Source organism: Nicotiana tomentosiformis, chromosome 1, assembly GCF_000390325.3.
Source record: "Nicotiana tomentosiformis chromosome 1, ASM39032v3, whole genome shotgun sequence".
Lineage (NCBI taxonomy): Eukaryota > Viridiplantae > Streptophyta > Magnoliopsida > Solanales > Solanaceae > Nicotiana > Nicotiana tomentosiformis.
This window is the reverse complement of record NC_090812.1, coordinates 57,948,548-57,963,691: the sequence shown is the minus strand read 5'-3', so window position 1 is coordinate 57,963,691 and position 15,144 is coordinate 57,948,548. Positions and strand designations below refer to the sequence as shown.

Genomic DNA, 15,144 nt, shown 5'->3' with positions numbered 1-15,144 from the left:
ATTGTTACCCGAAGAAGGAGGAGAAGAGGAGGAGGAGGAGGAGAAAGAGGCCTGAAGTTGTTTAAAAAGTTGGTACAAGTTAATTTTTTAAAAAACATTGGGTATAAGTTAAATTTGGACGACCAAATAGGGTGCCCCATGTAATGTTTACTTATTACTTGACAACGTGAACTCATTGATCCCATGTGCTTACTAGCTTTAAGAGATAAAACTAAATTAAGTAAGCTTTAAGAGATAAAACTAAATTGTTAGACTGTATAAGATCAAGGAAAGAGACAATTTGTATTATTTCTCACTGTAGGTTTGATATATAGTACTCCTGTATACATATAAGTTTTGACCCATCCCGAAATTTCACACAATTTTAGTGCTTAGAAATTGTTTTTAGTTCTAATATTGTTATTTTGTCTATTTTGACTTTTTAGCTCTATTTTCTCGTAAAATTAATACTACAAAAATATTTTTCTTTATTTTAGCTAATAGGAATTTTATCTAGTTGCTTTTAATTTATCTTACCTTCCATGAGATTAAAATTTCTTCAATGTAGCTTATTCTCCTTTCCTTTTTCTATTTTTATTTTTACTCTAGATAACTAGTATTTTTGTCTAGCTATTTATATCTAAAAGAAAGTAAACAAAAAAAAGAAGAGAAGAACGAAAAAAATAAATAAATAAATAAATAAAAATTCAGAAGTTAAGCAATTAAGGATCACTAACTTTTGTCTTTCTAATTAAATCAACTTGATAGCATAGACAATTTAGCTTTATAGTATTTACGTTGCTTGGGTTGGTCATTTAATAGGTAAGAATTTTAGTTTAATTTTAATTTACACCAAAAAGATAAAGGAAAATTCACACAAAGCCTGTTTGGACATAAAATTTGATGGAAGATTTTTCCAAAAAAAATTTACTTTTTTTCGAAATCAGCGTTTGTTCATACAATTTCCAATTTTCACTTGAAAATTTATTTTGAAAATTTTCGAATATTTGAAAAACTGCAAAAAACCGTTTTCCAAAATTTTCACTCAAATCACTCACAAAACTTCAAAATTGTGTTGTTTTTAAAATTTTATGAGTGATTTGAATAAAAATTTTGAAAATCGATTTTTTACCGTTTTTCAAATTTTGGAAAATTTCCATGAATGAAATGATTTCGGAAAAAGTAAAATTTTTTGCTTTTAGTTTGATTCCTTCCCATCTTTTGCTCCAACAAACTCACGTGACAGGGGCATAAAACAATTCACACGCCTGAGAGTTGGATAGAATTCACTCGGCATTTCACGTCTTTGGGACCACACGGTTTTGGCTGGGAATTTTGTTTCTTCCTCACCAAGCACTCAATTTAAGTATCATACACAGAACACAATATGTGGAGCACATTGAAAGTACAGCGCTAGCTGAAACTGAAAGTAAGATCTGGAGACATGGTGCATACCATCACCACTCTTCTTTCTCCTTTTTTTTTTTTTAGCTTCTCTTTCATTTCGGTAAGACCCCCACCCCAACCCACCACCACCTACCCCACCCGTCTTCTTTTCCTCTCTCTACTGCTTTCTTCTTCTTCCCCGTTACTCCCCTCCCCCTTTTTTTGTCCTTTTTTTTTTTTTTTTTTTTGGCTTTTCAGATCTGCCCCCTCCCCCCCCCCCCCTCTTTTGTATATTTTCCTTTTCTTCTTCTCCTTTCTTTCTCTTCCCTATACGTCGTCTCTTCCACCCCCGTCCCCCTATTTTTTGGCGCACTGATCATTCCGGATTGATTTGATGTGTTTCGGCACAAGATATAGCATTTAAAAGTTCAAAGTTCATAAATTTTGATTTGAGGTGTGATTCGTAATTTTGATATCGTTTGATGTGATTTGAGGGCTCGAGCAGGTTCATGTTATGTATTGGGACTGGTTGGTATGCTCAGACAGGGTTTCGAGTGGCTAGGGTGAGTTTCGGGGTGGTTTCGGATCATTTCTAGGCCATTTTTAGTTGCTGGTTTTTGTCCACAGAGGTATGCATCGCGATCGCGGACAAACGATCGCGATTGCGAAGAGCAATTTTGTTGTTTGGGGACTGTGAATTGCGATCGCGGGAGCCTTTTCGCGATCGCGTAGAGGAAACTCCTGCCGCACTGACCCGATTTTGTAAGCTCGTATCTCGCAATCTATAAGGAATTTGGAGATAATCCAAAATTAAAAGTTGTAGCTCTTTGTGTCTAGTTTTCAGAAAGGTAAACTATTTATCATTTGGAGTTGTGTACAAAAAGTTATTGTAGATAAACTACAGGCTGTCCGAGAAGAGTTTGGAAATATCTGTTACATTGGGTTGCCTTTGGAAGCTTGTATCTCAAAATATATAAGGAATTGGAGATGAGAAATAAATGAAAGTTATAGACCTTGGAATCTAATTTTCAGAAAGTTAAACCATTCATCATTTGGAGTTTTGTACAAAACGTTATGACGGATTGAAGCGATTTTTGAGGCGATTTTCACCATATGGATTGGGGTAAGTGTTATATATCCTAAATTATTTATATTTCATGAATCTATGATTATATTCATCGTTTAATTCGTATTTTAATGGAAGAAATCAGGATTTTTGTAAACATCTTCCAAAAACGAAAATTTAAGATTTGAAGGTCGAGTTGTTATTAGAATTCGATAAAATTGGTATGGTTGAACTCGTATTGAATGAGTGTTCGGATTTCATGAAAATTATGCCGGGTTCCGAGGGGCGGGCCCCGCGTTGACATTTTGGAATAAATTTTTAAGTCGACGTATTATTATCCGGAATTATTTTTGGTGAATTTTAATAAAGTTATACAATTAATTTGGATAGATTTGAGTGGTCCGGAGGTCAATTCAAGCAAGAAGGCAGCGGCGGTGGCGGCTGAGACAATTTTCCGGCGAGCCTTGGGCAAAGTGGGCGGGAACTTCCAACATAGCTGTTGTGGACAACACCTTTCTCGGCACTCGTGGTGACTTCAGGTTCTATTGTTCTTGCTTTGAATTTACTATTTTGCTCGCGGGAGTTGGTACCTCCCGTTTTCCAGTTTTCCTTTGTTGTGTGAGTTAAATTGCTGGCATCTTACCTCGTACTACTTTATTTACCGTATTAGTTTTCATGTTGTTGCAACTTGTATTCTTCTCGTTTGGTCTGTTGCCTTGTGTGATAGTGATTCCCCTTACTCTGTCGTACGTATAGTGGCTGTGGTCTGGGATGGTCGAGTGAGGTCATGTCTTCGGGGGAACAGGGGGTGGGGCAGGATTTAGAGGGTGGGGAGGGAGGCAATGGAGGTAAAGGGAACAAAAGTGGCTGTAGATTGAGAATTGGGTCGTGGAACGTAGGTACATTGACGGGTAAATCTATAGAGTTGGTGAAGATCCTGCAGAAGAGGAGGGTCAATATAGCGTGTGTCCAAGAGACAAGGTGGGTAGGGTCGAAGGCGAGGGATGTGGACGGGTATAAACTTTGGTACTCAGGAGTCCAGAAAGGTAAGAATGGAGTAGGCATCCTGGTGGATAGGGAACTTAGAGAGTCTGTAGTTGAGGTTAGACGAGTGAACGATAGATTGATGATTATTAAGTTGGTGGTTGGAGAGTGCACCCTTAACATTGTTAGCGCCTATGCGCCGCATGTGGGCCTAGATGAGGAGGTTAAACGGCGCTTCTGTGAAGGGTTAGATGAGATTGTGCGCCAGGTTCCGCCTGCTGAGAAGCTGTTCATAGGAGGGGATTTCAATGGTCATATTAGGTCGACCGCAAGTGGTTATGGCGAGGTGCATGGAGGATTTGGTTTTGGGGAGAAGAACGGAGGAGGTACATCGTTGTTGGACTTCGCTAAGGCTTTTGGGTTGGTGATTGCAAACTCTAGCTTTCGGAAGAGGGAAGGGCATTTGGTTACTTTTCAAAATGCGGTGGCGAAGACCCAGATTGACTATCTCCTCCTTAGGAGGTGTGACAGAGGGTTGTGCAAGGATTGTAAGGTGATTCCGGGTGAGATACTCGCGACGCAGCATAGGCTCTTGGTGATAGACGTTGGTATTAAGTTGAAGAGGAGGAAAAGGTCTACTCGAGGAAGATTGAGAATCAAGTGGGGAGCCTTAACTAAGGATAAAGCCCAAGCGTTGGAGGGGCGTTTGTTGGCTCTGGGAGCTTGGAGGAGAAGTGGTGACGTGAGCACTATGTGGTCAGCGATAGCAGACTGTATTAGGGAGGCTGCGAGAGAGGTGTTAGGGGTCTCGACGGGCGTCTCTGGTGGGCACAAAGGAGACTGGTGGTGGAATGAAGTGGTCCAAGGTAAAGTTGAAGCAAAGAAGGTGGCGTACCTGAAGTTAGTAGGGAGCATAAGTGAAGAGGAGAGGCGAGTGTGCATGGAGAGGTATAAGGCAGCTAGGAAGGAGGCTAAGCTGGCGGTCACAGAGGCTAAGATTGCGGGCTATGATCGTATGTACGAGGAATTGGGGAAAAAAGGTGGGGAGAAGAAGTTATTCCGGCTAGCCAAGTTGAGGGAGAGGAAGGCTCGGGATTTGGACTAAGTGAGATGCATCAAGGACGAAAATGGTAGAGTATTGATGGAAGATGCCCAGATTAAGAGGAGATGACAGACTTACTTTCATAAACTTCTGAATGAAGAAGGGGATCGGGATATTGTGCTAGGCGAATTGGAGCATTCCGAGAGTCACCGTGACTTTGGGTACTGCAGGCGTATCGAGGTTGAGGAGGTCGTGGGAGCTATGCGTAAGATGAGTAGGGGCAGAGCGACCGGTCCAGACGAGATTCCGGTGGAATTTTAGAAGTGTGTGGGGAGAGCAGGTTTGGAGTGGTTGACTAGGTTGTTTAATAGTATTTTTGAGGGGAAGAAGATGCCGGATGAGTGGAGGTGGAGTATGGTAGTTCCATTGTATAAGAACAAATGTGATATCCAGAGTTGTAACAATTATAGGAGTATCAAATTACTGAGTCATACCATGAAAGTGTGGGAGAGGGTGGTTGAAGCGAGGGTGAGGATGACAGTGTCTGTATCCGACACCCAGTTCGGGTTCATGCCGGGTCGTTCGACTACAGAAGCTATACACCTTGTTAGAGGGTTGGTGGAACTATATAGAGATAGGAAGAAGGATTTGCACATGGTGTTTATTGACTTAGAGAAAGCGTATGACAAGGTTCCTAGAGAAATTCTCTGGAGATGCCTGGAGGCAAAAGGTGTGTCGGTTCCGTACATTATGGAGATTAAGGACATGCATGATGGGGCTAAGACCCGGGCTAGGACAGTAGGAGGCGACTCTGAGCATTTTCCGGTTGTAATGGGGTTACATCAAGGTTCTGCGCTCAGTCCGTTCTTATTCGCCCTGGTGATGGACGCGTTAACAAACCATATTCAAGGGGATGTGTCATGGTGCATGTTATTCGCCGATGACATAGTTCTGATTGATGAGTCGCGAATCGGTGTTAACGAGAGGCTGGAGGTTTGGAGACAGGTACTTGAGTCTAAGGGTTTGAAGCTGAGCAGGACGAAGACGGAGTACCTGGAGTGTAAGTTTAGCGTTGAGCCAAAGGAAGTGGGCGTGGATGTGAGGCTTGATTCGCAGGTCATCCCGAGTAGAGGCAGCTTCAAGTACCTTGGTTCGGTTATCTAGGGGGGAGGGGAGATCGACGAGGATATCACACATCGTATTGGGGTAGGATAGATGAAGTGGAGGTTAGCATCTGGAGTCTTGTGTGACAAGAGAGTGCCACCGATAATCAAAGGTAAGTTTTATAAGGCGGTGGTTAGACCGGCTATGATGTATGGGGTTGAGTGTCGGCCCGTTAAGAACTCACATATCCAAAAGATGAAAGTAGCATAAATGAGGATGTTGCGGTGGATGTGCGGGCACACTAGGATAGATAAGATTAGGAATGGTGATATTCGGGAGAAGGTGCATGTGGCTCCCGTTGGTGACAAGATGCGGGAAGCGGGGCTTAGATGGTTCGGACATGTTTAGAGGAGAAGCCCAGATGCTCCGGTACGGAGGTGTGAGTAGCTGGTTGTGGAGGACACGAGAAGAGGCAGAGGGCGGCCTAAGAAGTATTGGGGAGAGGTGATCAGGCAGGATATGGCGAGGCTCCAGATTTATGAGGACATGACACTTGATAGGAAGATGTGGATGTCGAGTATTAGGGTTGTAGGTTAGGAGGTAGTTGAGTCGTGCCTTACTTCGTACCATTGTGGGACTAGCCATTTAGGGGTTTTGTCTAAGATAGCTAGTGGCAATGTTGTGGCTTACTATTTCGCCTTTTAGTGTATATCCTATTTACTAGCTATCGCTTTTGCTTTGCATCTTTCCTCTATATTTCACGGTGTTCCTATTTTTCTTATGATTGTTGTGGCGATACTAATATTTACTAATATTGTCTCCCTTTGCTTTGCATCTTTCTTCTGGATTTCATGGTATTCTTATTTATCCTATGAGTGTTGTTGTGATACTAATATTGTCTCCCTTTTTGTCCTTTTGTCTTTGTTTTTTTTTTTGAGCCGAGGGTCTTTCGGAAATAACCTCTCTACTTCTTCGGAGTAGGGGTAAGGTCTGCGTACACACTACCCTCCCCAGACCCCATTAATGGAATTTTACTGAGTTGTTATTGTTGTTGTTGTACACAGAACACAATAGAACAGTGGAGAAATGAGGGGGAGAGGGACGTGAGAAAACAGAGGGAGAATGAACAGAGTAGGGCACGAAACAGAATAGAACAGTGGAGAAACGAGAGGGGACAATCGGAAAAACAGAGTGAGAACGGAAAAACAGAGTGAGAACGGACAGAAGGGGTTTTGGACAAAATCGAGGATTTCTCTTCTGATTTTCGGTTTTAATTTTCTTGTATAAAATTTATCAAAATAAAATTCTGTTTCCTCTCACTACAAAAATGGTTTAAGATTTGGATTTCTATGGTGTTGCGGAGACGGAGTTGATTTCGACTGTCCGTTTCCGAGTTCGAGGTCGTGGATAAAGGTTTTAGTCTCCTGGTTCATTTTCTCACTCAAATTCCGGTCGGAGTTCGGTGAGGTTTCCGGTGAGGCCTCCCAGTGGAGATCTTGTCCGCGATTCTGACGCTTGTGTTTCAAAGCTGCCGCACAATTAATCTTCAGATTCGTTTGAGGTCGATTTCTCATTTCCTTCTATTTCTTATTTGCTAAACAACATCATGCTCTTATTATTTCGTTAATCTATCATTGCTCTGTTTTTGAATGTCTTAGTAATATTTGCTTTTTGTTGATGATTATTGTTTGTACGTTGTTTAGTTTAAATATGTTTTGGATGGGTTTTTGATGGTTAAAGTGAGGTTTTGATTCCATGTTTCACTCTTCATTAAGAGATGATTGTTCAAGGCTTCAACAATAACAATAATAATAACAACCCAGTATAATTCTACTAGTGGGATCTAAGGAGAGTAGTGTATATGCAGACCTTACCCCTACCCTGGGGTAGGGAGGCTGTTTCCAATAGACCCTCGGCGTCTTTCCCTCCAAGAACTCCCCACCTTGCTCTTGGGATGACTCGAACTCACAACCTTTTGGTTGAAAGTGAAGGGTGCTTACCATCAGAGCAACCCACCTTGTCTATTCACAGTTACTATTTTGATGACAAAGAATTAATTTAACATAATTAAGTAAATCGATTGGAATTCTCGCTGCTTTTGAATACGCGGCTTTGTACATTAGGATGAAAAGTTGAATTTATCCTGTTAATTATTTCACTTTACTTGCTTGGGCCGTCAGGAGCATGTTTAGGCCCTTAAGAGCATGGGTAGGTAAATTTTAGGCCTTTTCTTTATTATATTCGAGGTGAGAGGTTGTCTCTTAGTTATTATTTTATCCGGGGAATATCCCGTAGTATATGTATTTGGAGGATGTGGCGAGCATCGTGGAGGAGCGTAGGTTAGTTTAGGATTTTTCTTTCCTTTTTTTTATTAGGCGGGGACAACCTTAAACCTCTTTGTGTTTATTTTCTTTTGTGTGTTTACCTTAATTAGAGTACTCTTTAAAGCCAATTTGATCATGTACGCAACCGTACTAGTTACATGACTTGGGGAATGCCTAACACCTTCTTCCCGAGTCAAAAGAACCCCTTAATTGGAATCTACGGTGCAAACTAATTTTGGAATCTAAATGTGTTTTAGGAGGAAAATTCATTTTTTTAAAACAGTAACTTGGCACGCCGAAACCAAATGTCAATTGCCGACTCTGAAAAATCTTTTAAAACTCAATCTTTTGTCACTTTCCGTTTGAAAACCCTTTTGAACTTAAAAATCACTTTATATCTTTTAAAGAGGTAGTAAGGTAAAAAAGGGGTGTGAATTTTAGAGGACCAAATCAACGGTGGTCGGGTAGTGGTGCACCCATCCTCCTAAATCCTGAATCCGCCTATGCTCAAGCTATTGATATTTTAGTTAACCGTCGATGGACATGGTCTGACAGGCACGTCCAAGTTCATTAATTTACCAATTTACCCATAAATTGTGTTGGAGAAGAAAGTGAATATATTTTTAACCAATGACAGACTCTTTTCTATTGAGATAAATTAAAAGGGAATAACTTCATCTTCTTCCACTTCAAAAGAAGTTAATCTTTTAATGAGCTAATGAATAAAGAGTGGAGTTCGGGCACACGAAAATTGGGTTGATAGAGTTTTGCAAAGCAAAATTAAAATAATCCATGAAAAAACCCAATTTTTGGCGTTACAGGAGCTATATCGCAGTTGGACGCACAAGATACAACACATCAGTCATAAAAATAATTGGGCAACAGAGGTGCCTTATGTTGAGATGCTGTTTTTTATTTTATTTTTGCGCAAGCATATGTTTAGAATCTTATTTTTTGATAATAGATGCAGTCAGAGGCGGATCTATGTATGGAATTGGGGGTGGCACGCCACCCGGTCGCACGCATAAAGTTTTATATAAGGAACAAGTGGCACCCAAATCGCAAAATGACTGTAGGTGCCATGGTTGAAGTGCTGAAATTCCATGCGCAACACTAGGGATCGAGGCTCTGTATATGCGTAGCCCTTCTTTTCTTTTTGTTAATTTCTCTCATTTTCTTCATCTTAAATGTTCACTTATCTTATACAATTCCAATTTTATTATTTATTTATATTATATATTTGCTTCCTTTATCTTTTTCTGAATGTTCGAATTTTATTTGGATGGATATAATTTAATGGTTTTCTTTTTTTATCCATATAATGTTATTTTATTAATTATAATTTTTTTTATAGTGATGCATCAAAGACATAATATAATATTAATTAGCTACATGTAGATGGAAGGGGTGTATCACATATTCGTTTATGCATAAAACACATTTTAAATTGGATTGACTAACTTCAAAATGGATCGAACCGAACCGAAGTAATTCAAAACGGATCGAATCGACTTAATGTACACCCAAGTTCAATCTTCTTCACTAGTGGTCGTTAATAGTGGCACCCGTAGCCATTAAATCCTGGATCCGCCTCTGAATACAGTACATAATAATTTTCATACACACTTAATATAATGAGAAAACTGTTTAGGGGCCGAAGTATTTGGGACCTCTTAATATAATGGAGTGATAGGCTCAAAAAGTATTTTGGAGATACTATTTTTAACTTCGCCATTTTGAATTCCATGCCCATCTCCATGCAAATACATGCAATGTGCTGTTCTTGCGATATTCTTTGTAATTTTGACGAATGCTTCAGAAAATAACGAGTTTTCCCTTTGAGTTGTGTTCATCCGTTCCCATGTCTCCTTAATACATAAACATATGTGTTCTCTCGCCTCTTCTTCGGAAGCACCCTTTTCGTTCATGTAACACTAAATTGACTTAGGAACATCACCTCTCTTCAATTCATCCTGAATTAATTATAAAAATAAATAAATAAATAAATGAGACACAAATATTGTTTATAATTATAAATCAGTAGTCGTATAAATTAATTTTATATGAGAGAATAAAGGTTTAAAAGCATACCGATGATGTCGCTAAATCATCGGCAAGACGAAAAATTGTAGCAGAGCAGCGAATTAAGTCAGGGTATTTGCTTAATGATTCCAATGCCTCTTTGGGAACTGGATTTGTGACGAGGAAAAATGCATGGACTAATACCATAGGAACTGCAATTGAGATCCATGCGTTGTCCATGTATTCTTTCAGAGTTGGCACATATCCACTGTAGTACCATCTTGCTTCTCGTATGAAAGATTTGCACAAATCTGCCCACTAATAACATGTCTCAAATAATTAGCAGTGCAAATAAATTGATTATTTTTTAAATTTGTAGTATTTTTTGTTGTTTGGGGGGGGGGGGGGGGAATGTAGAGGCAGAGACAGATGTCGCATGGGTTTAATAGGTTAGAGCATATATATGTGAAATTTCAATAAGTTTTCAACGTATATTAAATTCTGAACCCATAATTTTAAAAATACAATTGGTTCTTATGATGAAAAGTTTAAATGTTGAACACATCAAATTTAAATACTGGATACGTCTCATGAGAGAATTAGAGGCGGTTTGGGAAGAGAGAACAATTGCTTGAAGAAATTAAGGGTACGTACTAAAAGAAGGAAAAATCTTAAGTAAAATGAATCATACAGATTTTGTAAGGTAGGGTACGGCGTCGATCCCTTGCTCTTTGAGAATCTCGTACTCCATTTCATTGGTAATATTGAAGAGTGCAAGGTAACATACTTTCATATAGTCTGGAAGTTGGTCTATCGCTTTTATCTCCCATCTGAATTTATATTATCAGATATCAAATTAATTTCACGTGACAAACACAAGGAGAAAGGTGATTAACTAGAGATATATATAACTGCTTTTTTTCAAAAGTAACTGACCTTTCAATAGCATCAGTGAAGACTTCCAACTCATCAAGAGTGCCATAAACATCATAAATATCATCTATTATTCCAACAAAAGCAATGACTTTTGTCAACATTCTTCGGAAGTAGCTGTGTGGAGGCTCAAATTCTATCCCCACTGCCCAAAACAAATTCTCCACCAGTCTATCCCTTGAAAATGACAACTTTTCTGCAAGGCATGTGCTCTTCCACCACCTTTACATGAAAATTAATGTTGAATGAGAAAAATTATAGGATAAAACTAAATCATCATATTTAACTTTTATCCACTTTAATAAAAGATATCTCACCTTGAGAGAATTCTCAAATCTTGTTGGTGTGCTGCTTGAACAATGTTGAAGTCCAACTTAGCAAGCTCGAGCAACATAGGATTAGCATCTGACATAATCTCGTAAATGCTTATATACCACTGTGTCTCTAATCTTGGCATCATCCAATGCCTAGGCAGTTCCAAGGCATGTTGCGCTAATGCGACCATTCGATTGTCTTTATGATCACAATGATTGCCTAGATAATTCTTTAGATGTGCCGCTGTGAATCTTGTTGCATATTTCAAAGTGGTTTCAGTTTCTGTAGCGAGAAACGAAGCTTCATATAATTGTAACAAACCTTTTGTGTCCTTACAAATATTTTCCTTGAGATTGTCATTTTCGTCCTTGAAGTCGTTGAATATGTCTAGAACACGAGAAAATATATATGATGGTCAAATCCTAGAAGGTTGACTTGATTAGATATTCTTTCAAACACATTGTATCTCCTAAATTATGTACACAAACAATTATTTTACATTCTTAAAGTAACTATTGCTTGTATGTATATATGTATGTCCCTACATTAACAATCAAACATGTAAAACAACTGTATGTGGCAACCTTCCACATTAACCAAAATTTGCTTTTAAGAAATACTGTTAACTAACCAATATCATAATGAAAGAAGATCAAAGATTGTCAAAAATTGTATTACTACGTACCTTGAGATATATGAAAATCATGTTCTCTGAAGAGTCTAAATTTCAAAGCTATGGCATATAATGAATCTCCAGTGGCTGCATTTAGGTGTATGCTCCTAAAAAATTTCATGATTTCAATTTTTGTTAACATGCTAAAACTACTAGAATGTAGCTCCTCTTAACATGCTATTTTTATTATATCAATTTTCCTTCTTGTTTCACTTTTTTTTTTCTTTCCCTTTGCTTTTTCCTTATTTTGGTCTTTTCTTTCTGTTTTATCTTTCTCCAGAAAATGATAATTTTCTCCAATCAATAAAGTAACTTTGTTAACTTTTCTTTGGTGTACTAAATGTAAAGCAGCAGAACAATGACAATGAAAAGGCACATGCTTTTGACAGAGGAAATACTGAAGAAAAATCCCAATTTGTGCTCTTATAGTGAACCTTCCCTAGATATCAGGCACGATTTATTAATATCAGTAATTCCCAAGCTTGGAAAAGAGGATGCTCTTATGGCCATATAGAGGAATGGGCACAGCCCAAGTCCACCAATACCCATTTAGTCTTTTGCACTAGAAGTGGCGTAGACATGCCCGGTGCGGATTTCCAGCTCATTAAGCTATTGGGTCTAAGCCCATCCGCTCAACGTCTAAATGATGTACCAACAAGGTTGCTTTGCCGGTGGCACCATCCTCAAAATAGCATGTTTAGCATGTTAAGAGGAGCTACATTCTCAATTTATTTGGGTGTAAGTATTCTCATTAACCTACTCTATTTTGATTTTATCTTAATTCTAAATCTTGTAAGAAAATATTGCAGTAATGGAGTACCGCAAGTTCTGAGTAAACAAAATATCAGAACATGAAAGAAGTAAGAAATTAGTTTGGCAAATACATTACCTTGAGAGATATGAAAACCATGTTCTCTCAAGAGTCTAAATTTCAGAGCTGTGGCATATAATGAATCTCCTGTAGCTGCATTTAGGTTTATGTTGCTCAAAATTTGCATGATTTCATGCTTGAAGTGGTAACTAATTCCAAGTCTTTGTAAATTATCAATCAGCTCCAACTTCTCTAACTCTTGTGATCCCTCAGCCATTATCAACTTCTTCATTTCCTCCTTCAGTTTGTTAAAACGCTTCATATACTTCTCTCCCTACGCAACACATTTACAATTGATGATCAGCTACGTAATCTTTTGAATGATATTACAACGAATTAATTATGCATATAATTATATTGAATAACATGAATATGTGCTAAACAAATTATTTTACCGCATAATCATTGTGTATGGACTGAATATACTCAAAATCCCACATAGTAGGTTGGTAATTCCCTGAACGTCTAGTGGGATTTTGATCTGAAGATGAATTAGGGGTGCAAAATGAGAACAACTCTCATAAATATATAAAGATTAGTCACTTAAAAGATATATATCTAGTCACCTTGACAGGATTTTCAAATCTTCTTGATGTGTTGCTTGAACAATGTTGAAGTCTAACTTGGCCAGCTCGAGCAGAAGAGGATTAGCATTTGAAATATTCTCATAAATGTTGAGGTACCAACTTGTCTCAACTCTCAACATCATCCAATACAAAGGAAGTTTCAGTGCATGGCTCACTAATGCGACTGTCGGATTGTCTTGATTACTCCTATTATATTCATTCTTGAGATAATAATTCTGTAGATGTGACATTGCGAATCTTTACAGAGACTCTGCTTGAGGTTACCCTGCTCATCCTTGAAATCGTACAGTATATCTAAAACACAAGGAAGAAATTAAATAAAATGACCAAATATCATGTGCATGAAAGAAGAAGGAAATTGGTTTGGCAAAAACATTACCTTGAGAGATATGAAAACCATGTTCTCTCAAGAGTCTAAATTTCAGAGCTGTGGCGTATAATGAATCTCTTGTGGCTGAAGTGTGCTGGTTTATGTTGCTCAAAATTTGCATGATTTCATGCTTGAAGTGGTAACTAACTCCAAGCCTTTGTAAATTATCAATCAGCTCCAACTTCTCTAATTCTTGTGATCCCTCAGCCATTATCATCTTCTTCATTTCCTCCTTCAGTTTGTTAAAACGCTTCATATACTTCTCTCCCTACGCAACACATTTACAATTGATGATCAGCTGCGTAATCTTTTGAATGATATTACAACGAATTAATTATGCATATAATTATATTGAATAACATGAATATGTGCTAAACAAATTATTTTACCGCATAATCATTGTGTATGGACTGAATATACTCAAAATCCCACATAGTAGGTTGGTAATTCCCTGAACGTCTAGTGGGATTTTGATCTGAAGATGAAATAGCAGAGTACTGATTAGGTGATGGTTCAGTTTTGGTAGAGAGGCAGCTGGCTTTTGGCTTTCCTCGGCTGAAAGAGGAAATTAAAAAAGTAGATGACGGAGGTCTTTTGGAGGTGGCCATGTGTAGCATCCATACGTTGGTACATATTGCCACATCCATTATATTGATTCACTTCAATGTGTGGAGAGAATATATTTTTAGCTTAATGTTATCTAAATATATAGATTCATCTTTATAACAGGGAAAAAACTTACACATGCTTTTTGTGTCTCTCTTTATTTTGACACGGCAAATAGATAGAACTAAAAATAATAGCAAGTGGACGAATTAGGTAGTCTGTCTTTATAATTAGCATGGTACTATAAAAATAAACCTACCCTCTGAGTTTTCTTTCCACAAGGAAATCATTTCCCAATCCAAAATATATGTCAAATCCCTCAAATATATTTGACCTCTCTTTATCTTTTGGAAATTTCAGGAACATTTAATTGGAGTGATATTTGTTCCCTCAATTATACGAAATTTTCCAGTAAAGTCATCTTTCTTTCGTTTATAACAGAAAAATCACTTAACTGTGTTTTTAGCGCTCAGAAGGTCACTCAATTAAATTTCTCAAACTTTTCATTGTCAAATACCTATTTTACCCTTTAAATTATTAACTTTTATCTTCTTCTTTTTTTTAACTTTTTTAATATTATAATTTTTGTCTCTCTTTAATCTACATTATGGACTTACCTATAGAATATTTTTTTATTTGTATAATAAATAATAAAAAATTAATTTTCTAGAATATATAATATCAAAATAATAATATAATTGAGCATAATACTAAAGAATATATAATGTATTAATATAAAATACCTTTATTTTAAATAGTTAGTTTTATATTACGTGCATGGAATATCTATTTTAAAACTTTTATTTTCTTTCATTCTGAATTGTGTAAATAAATTTTTGAGATTTTGTTGTTAATATTAAAATTATTATTACGAACAAATTG

The 15,144-nt window shown here is 37.6% G+C and overlaps 2 protein-coding genes and 1 pseudogene across 3 annotated transcripts; 1 reads left to right on the top strand and 2 right to left on the bottom strand.

Moving 5' to 3' along the window:
* The first annotated feature begins 1,310 nt into the window (after positions 1-1,310).
* Positions 1,311-9,137, top strand: LOC104085715 (uncharacterized). Its single transcript, XM_070183605.1, has 2 exons — positions 1,311-2,488; positions 2,822-9,137. The coding sequence occupies exon 2, from the start codon at positions 3,219-3,221 to the stop codon at positions 4,518-4,520; it is 1,302 nt and encodes a 433-aa protein (XP_070039706.1). The 5' UTR covers positions 1,311-2,488; positions 2,822-3,218; the 3' UTR covers positions 4,521-9,137.
* Positions 9,138-9,342: 205 nt separating this feature from the next.
* On the bottom strand, positions 9,343-14,421 carry LOC104102915 ((R)-linalool synthase TPS5, chloroplastic-like; annotated as a pseudogene).
* LOC138897622 (terpineol synthase, chloroplastic-like) lies at positions 11,327-13,443 on the bottom strand. Of its 2 annotated transcripts, XR_011410727.1 has the most exons (5): positions 13,266-13,443; positions 13,095-13,180; positions 12,718-12,973; positions 11,841-11,935; positions 11,327-11,437 (listed from the first exon to the last, which is right to left on the bottom strand). XR_011410727.1 is itself a non-coding variant. In XM_070183618.1 (4 exons), the coding sequence occupies exons 2-4, from the start codon at positions 13,137-13,139 to the stop codon at positions 11,922-11,924; spliced, it is 315 nt and encodes a 104-aa protein (XP_070039719.1). In that variant the 5' UTR covers positions 13,140-13,180; positions 13,266-13,443; the 3' UTR covers positions 11,497-11,921. The 2 variants fall into 2 exon arrangements, 1 of the variants encoding a protein (XP_070039719.1); XM_070183618.1 differs by lacking the exon at positions 11,327-11,437 and having other exon boundaries at positions 11,497-11,935.
* Positions 14,422-15,144: the final 723 nt, after the last annotated feature.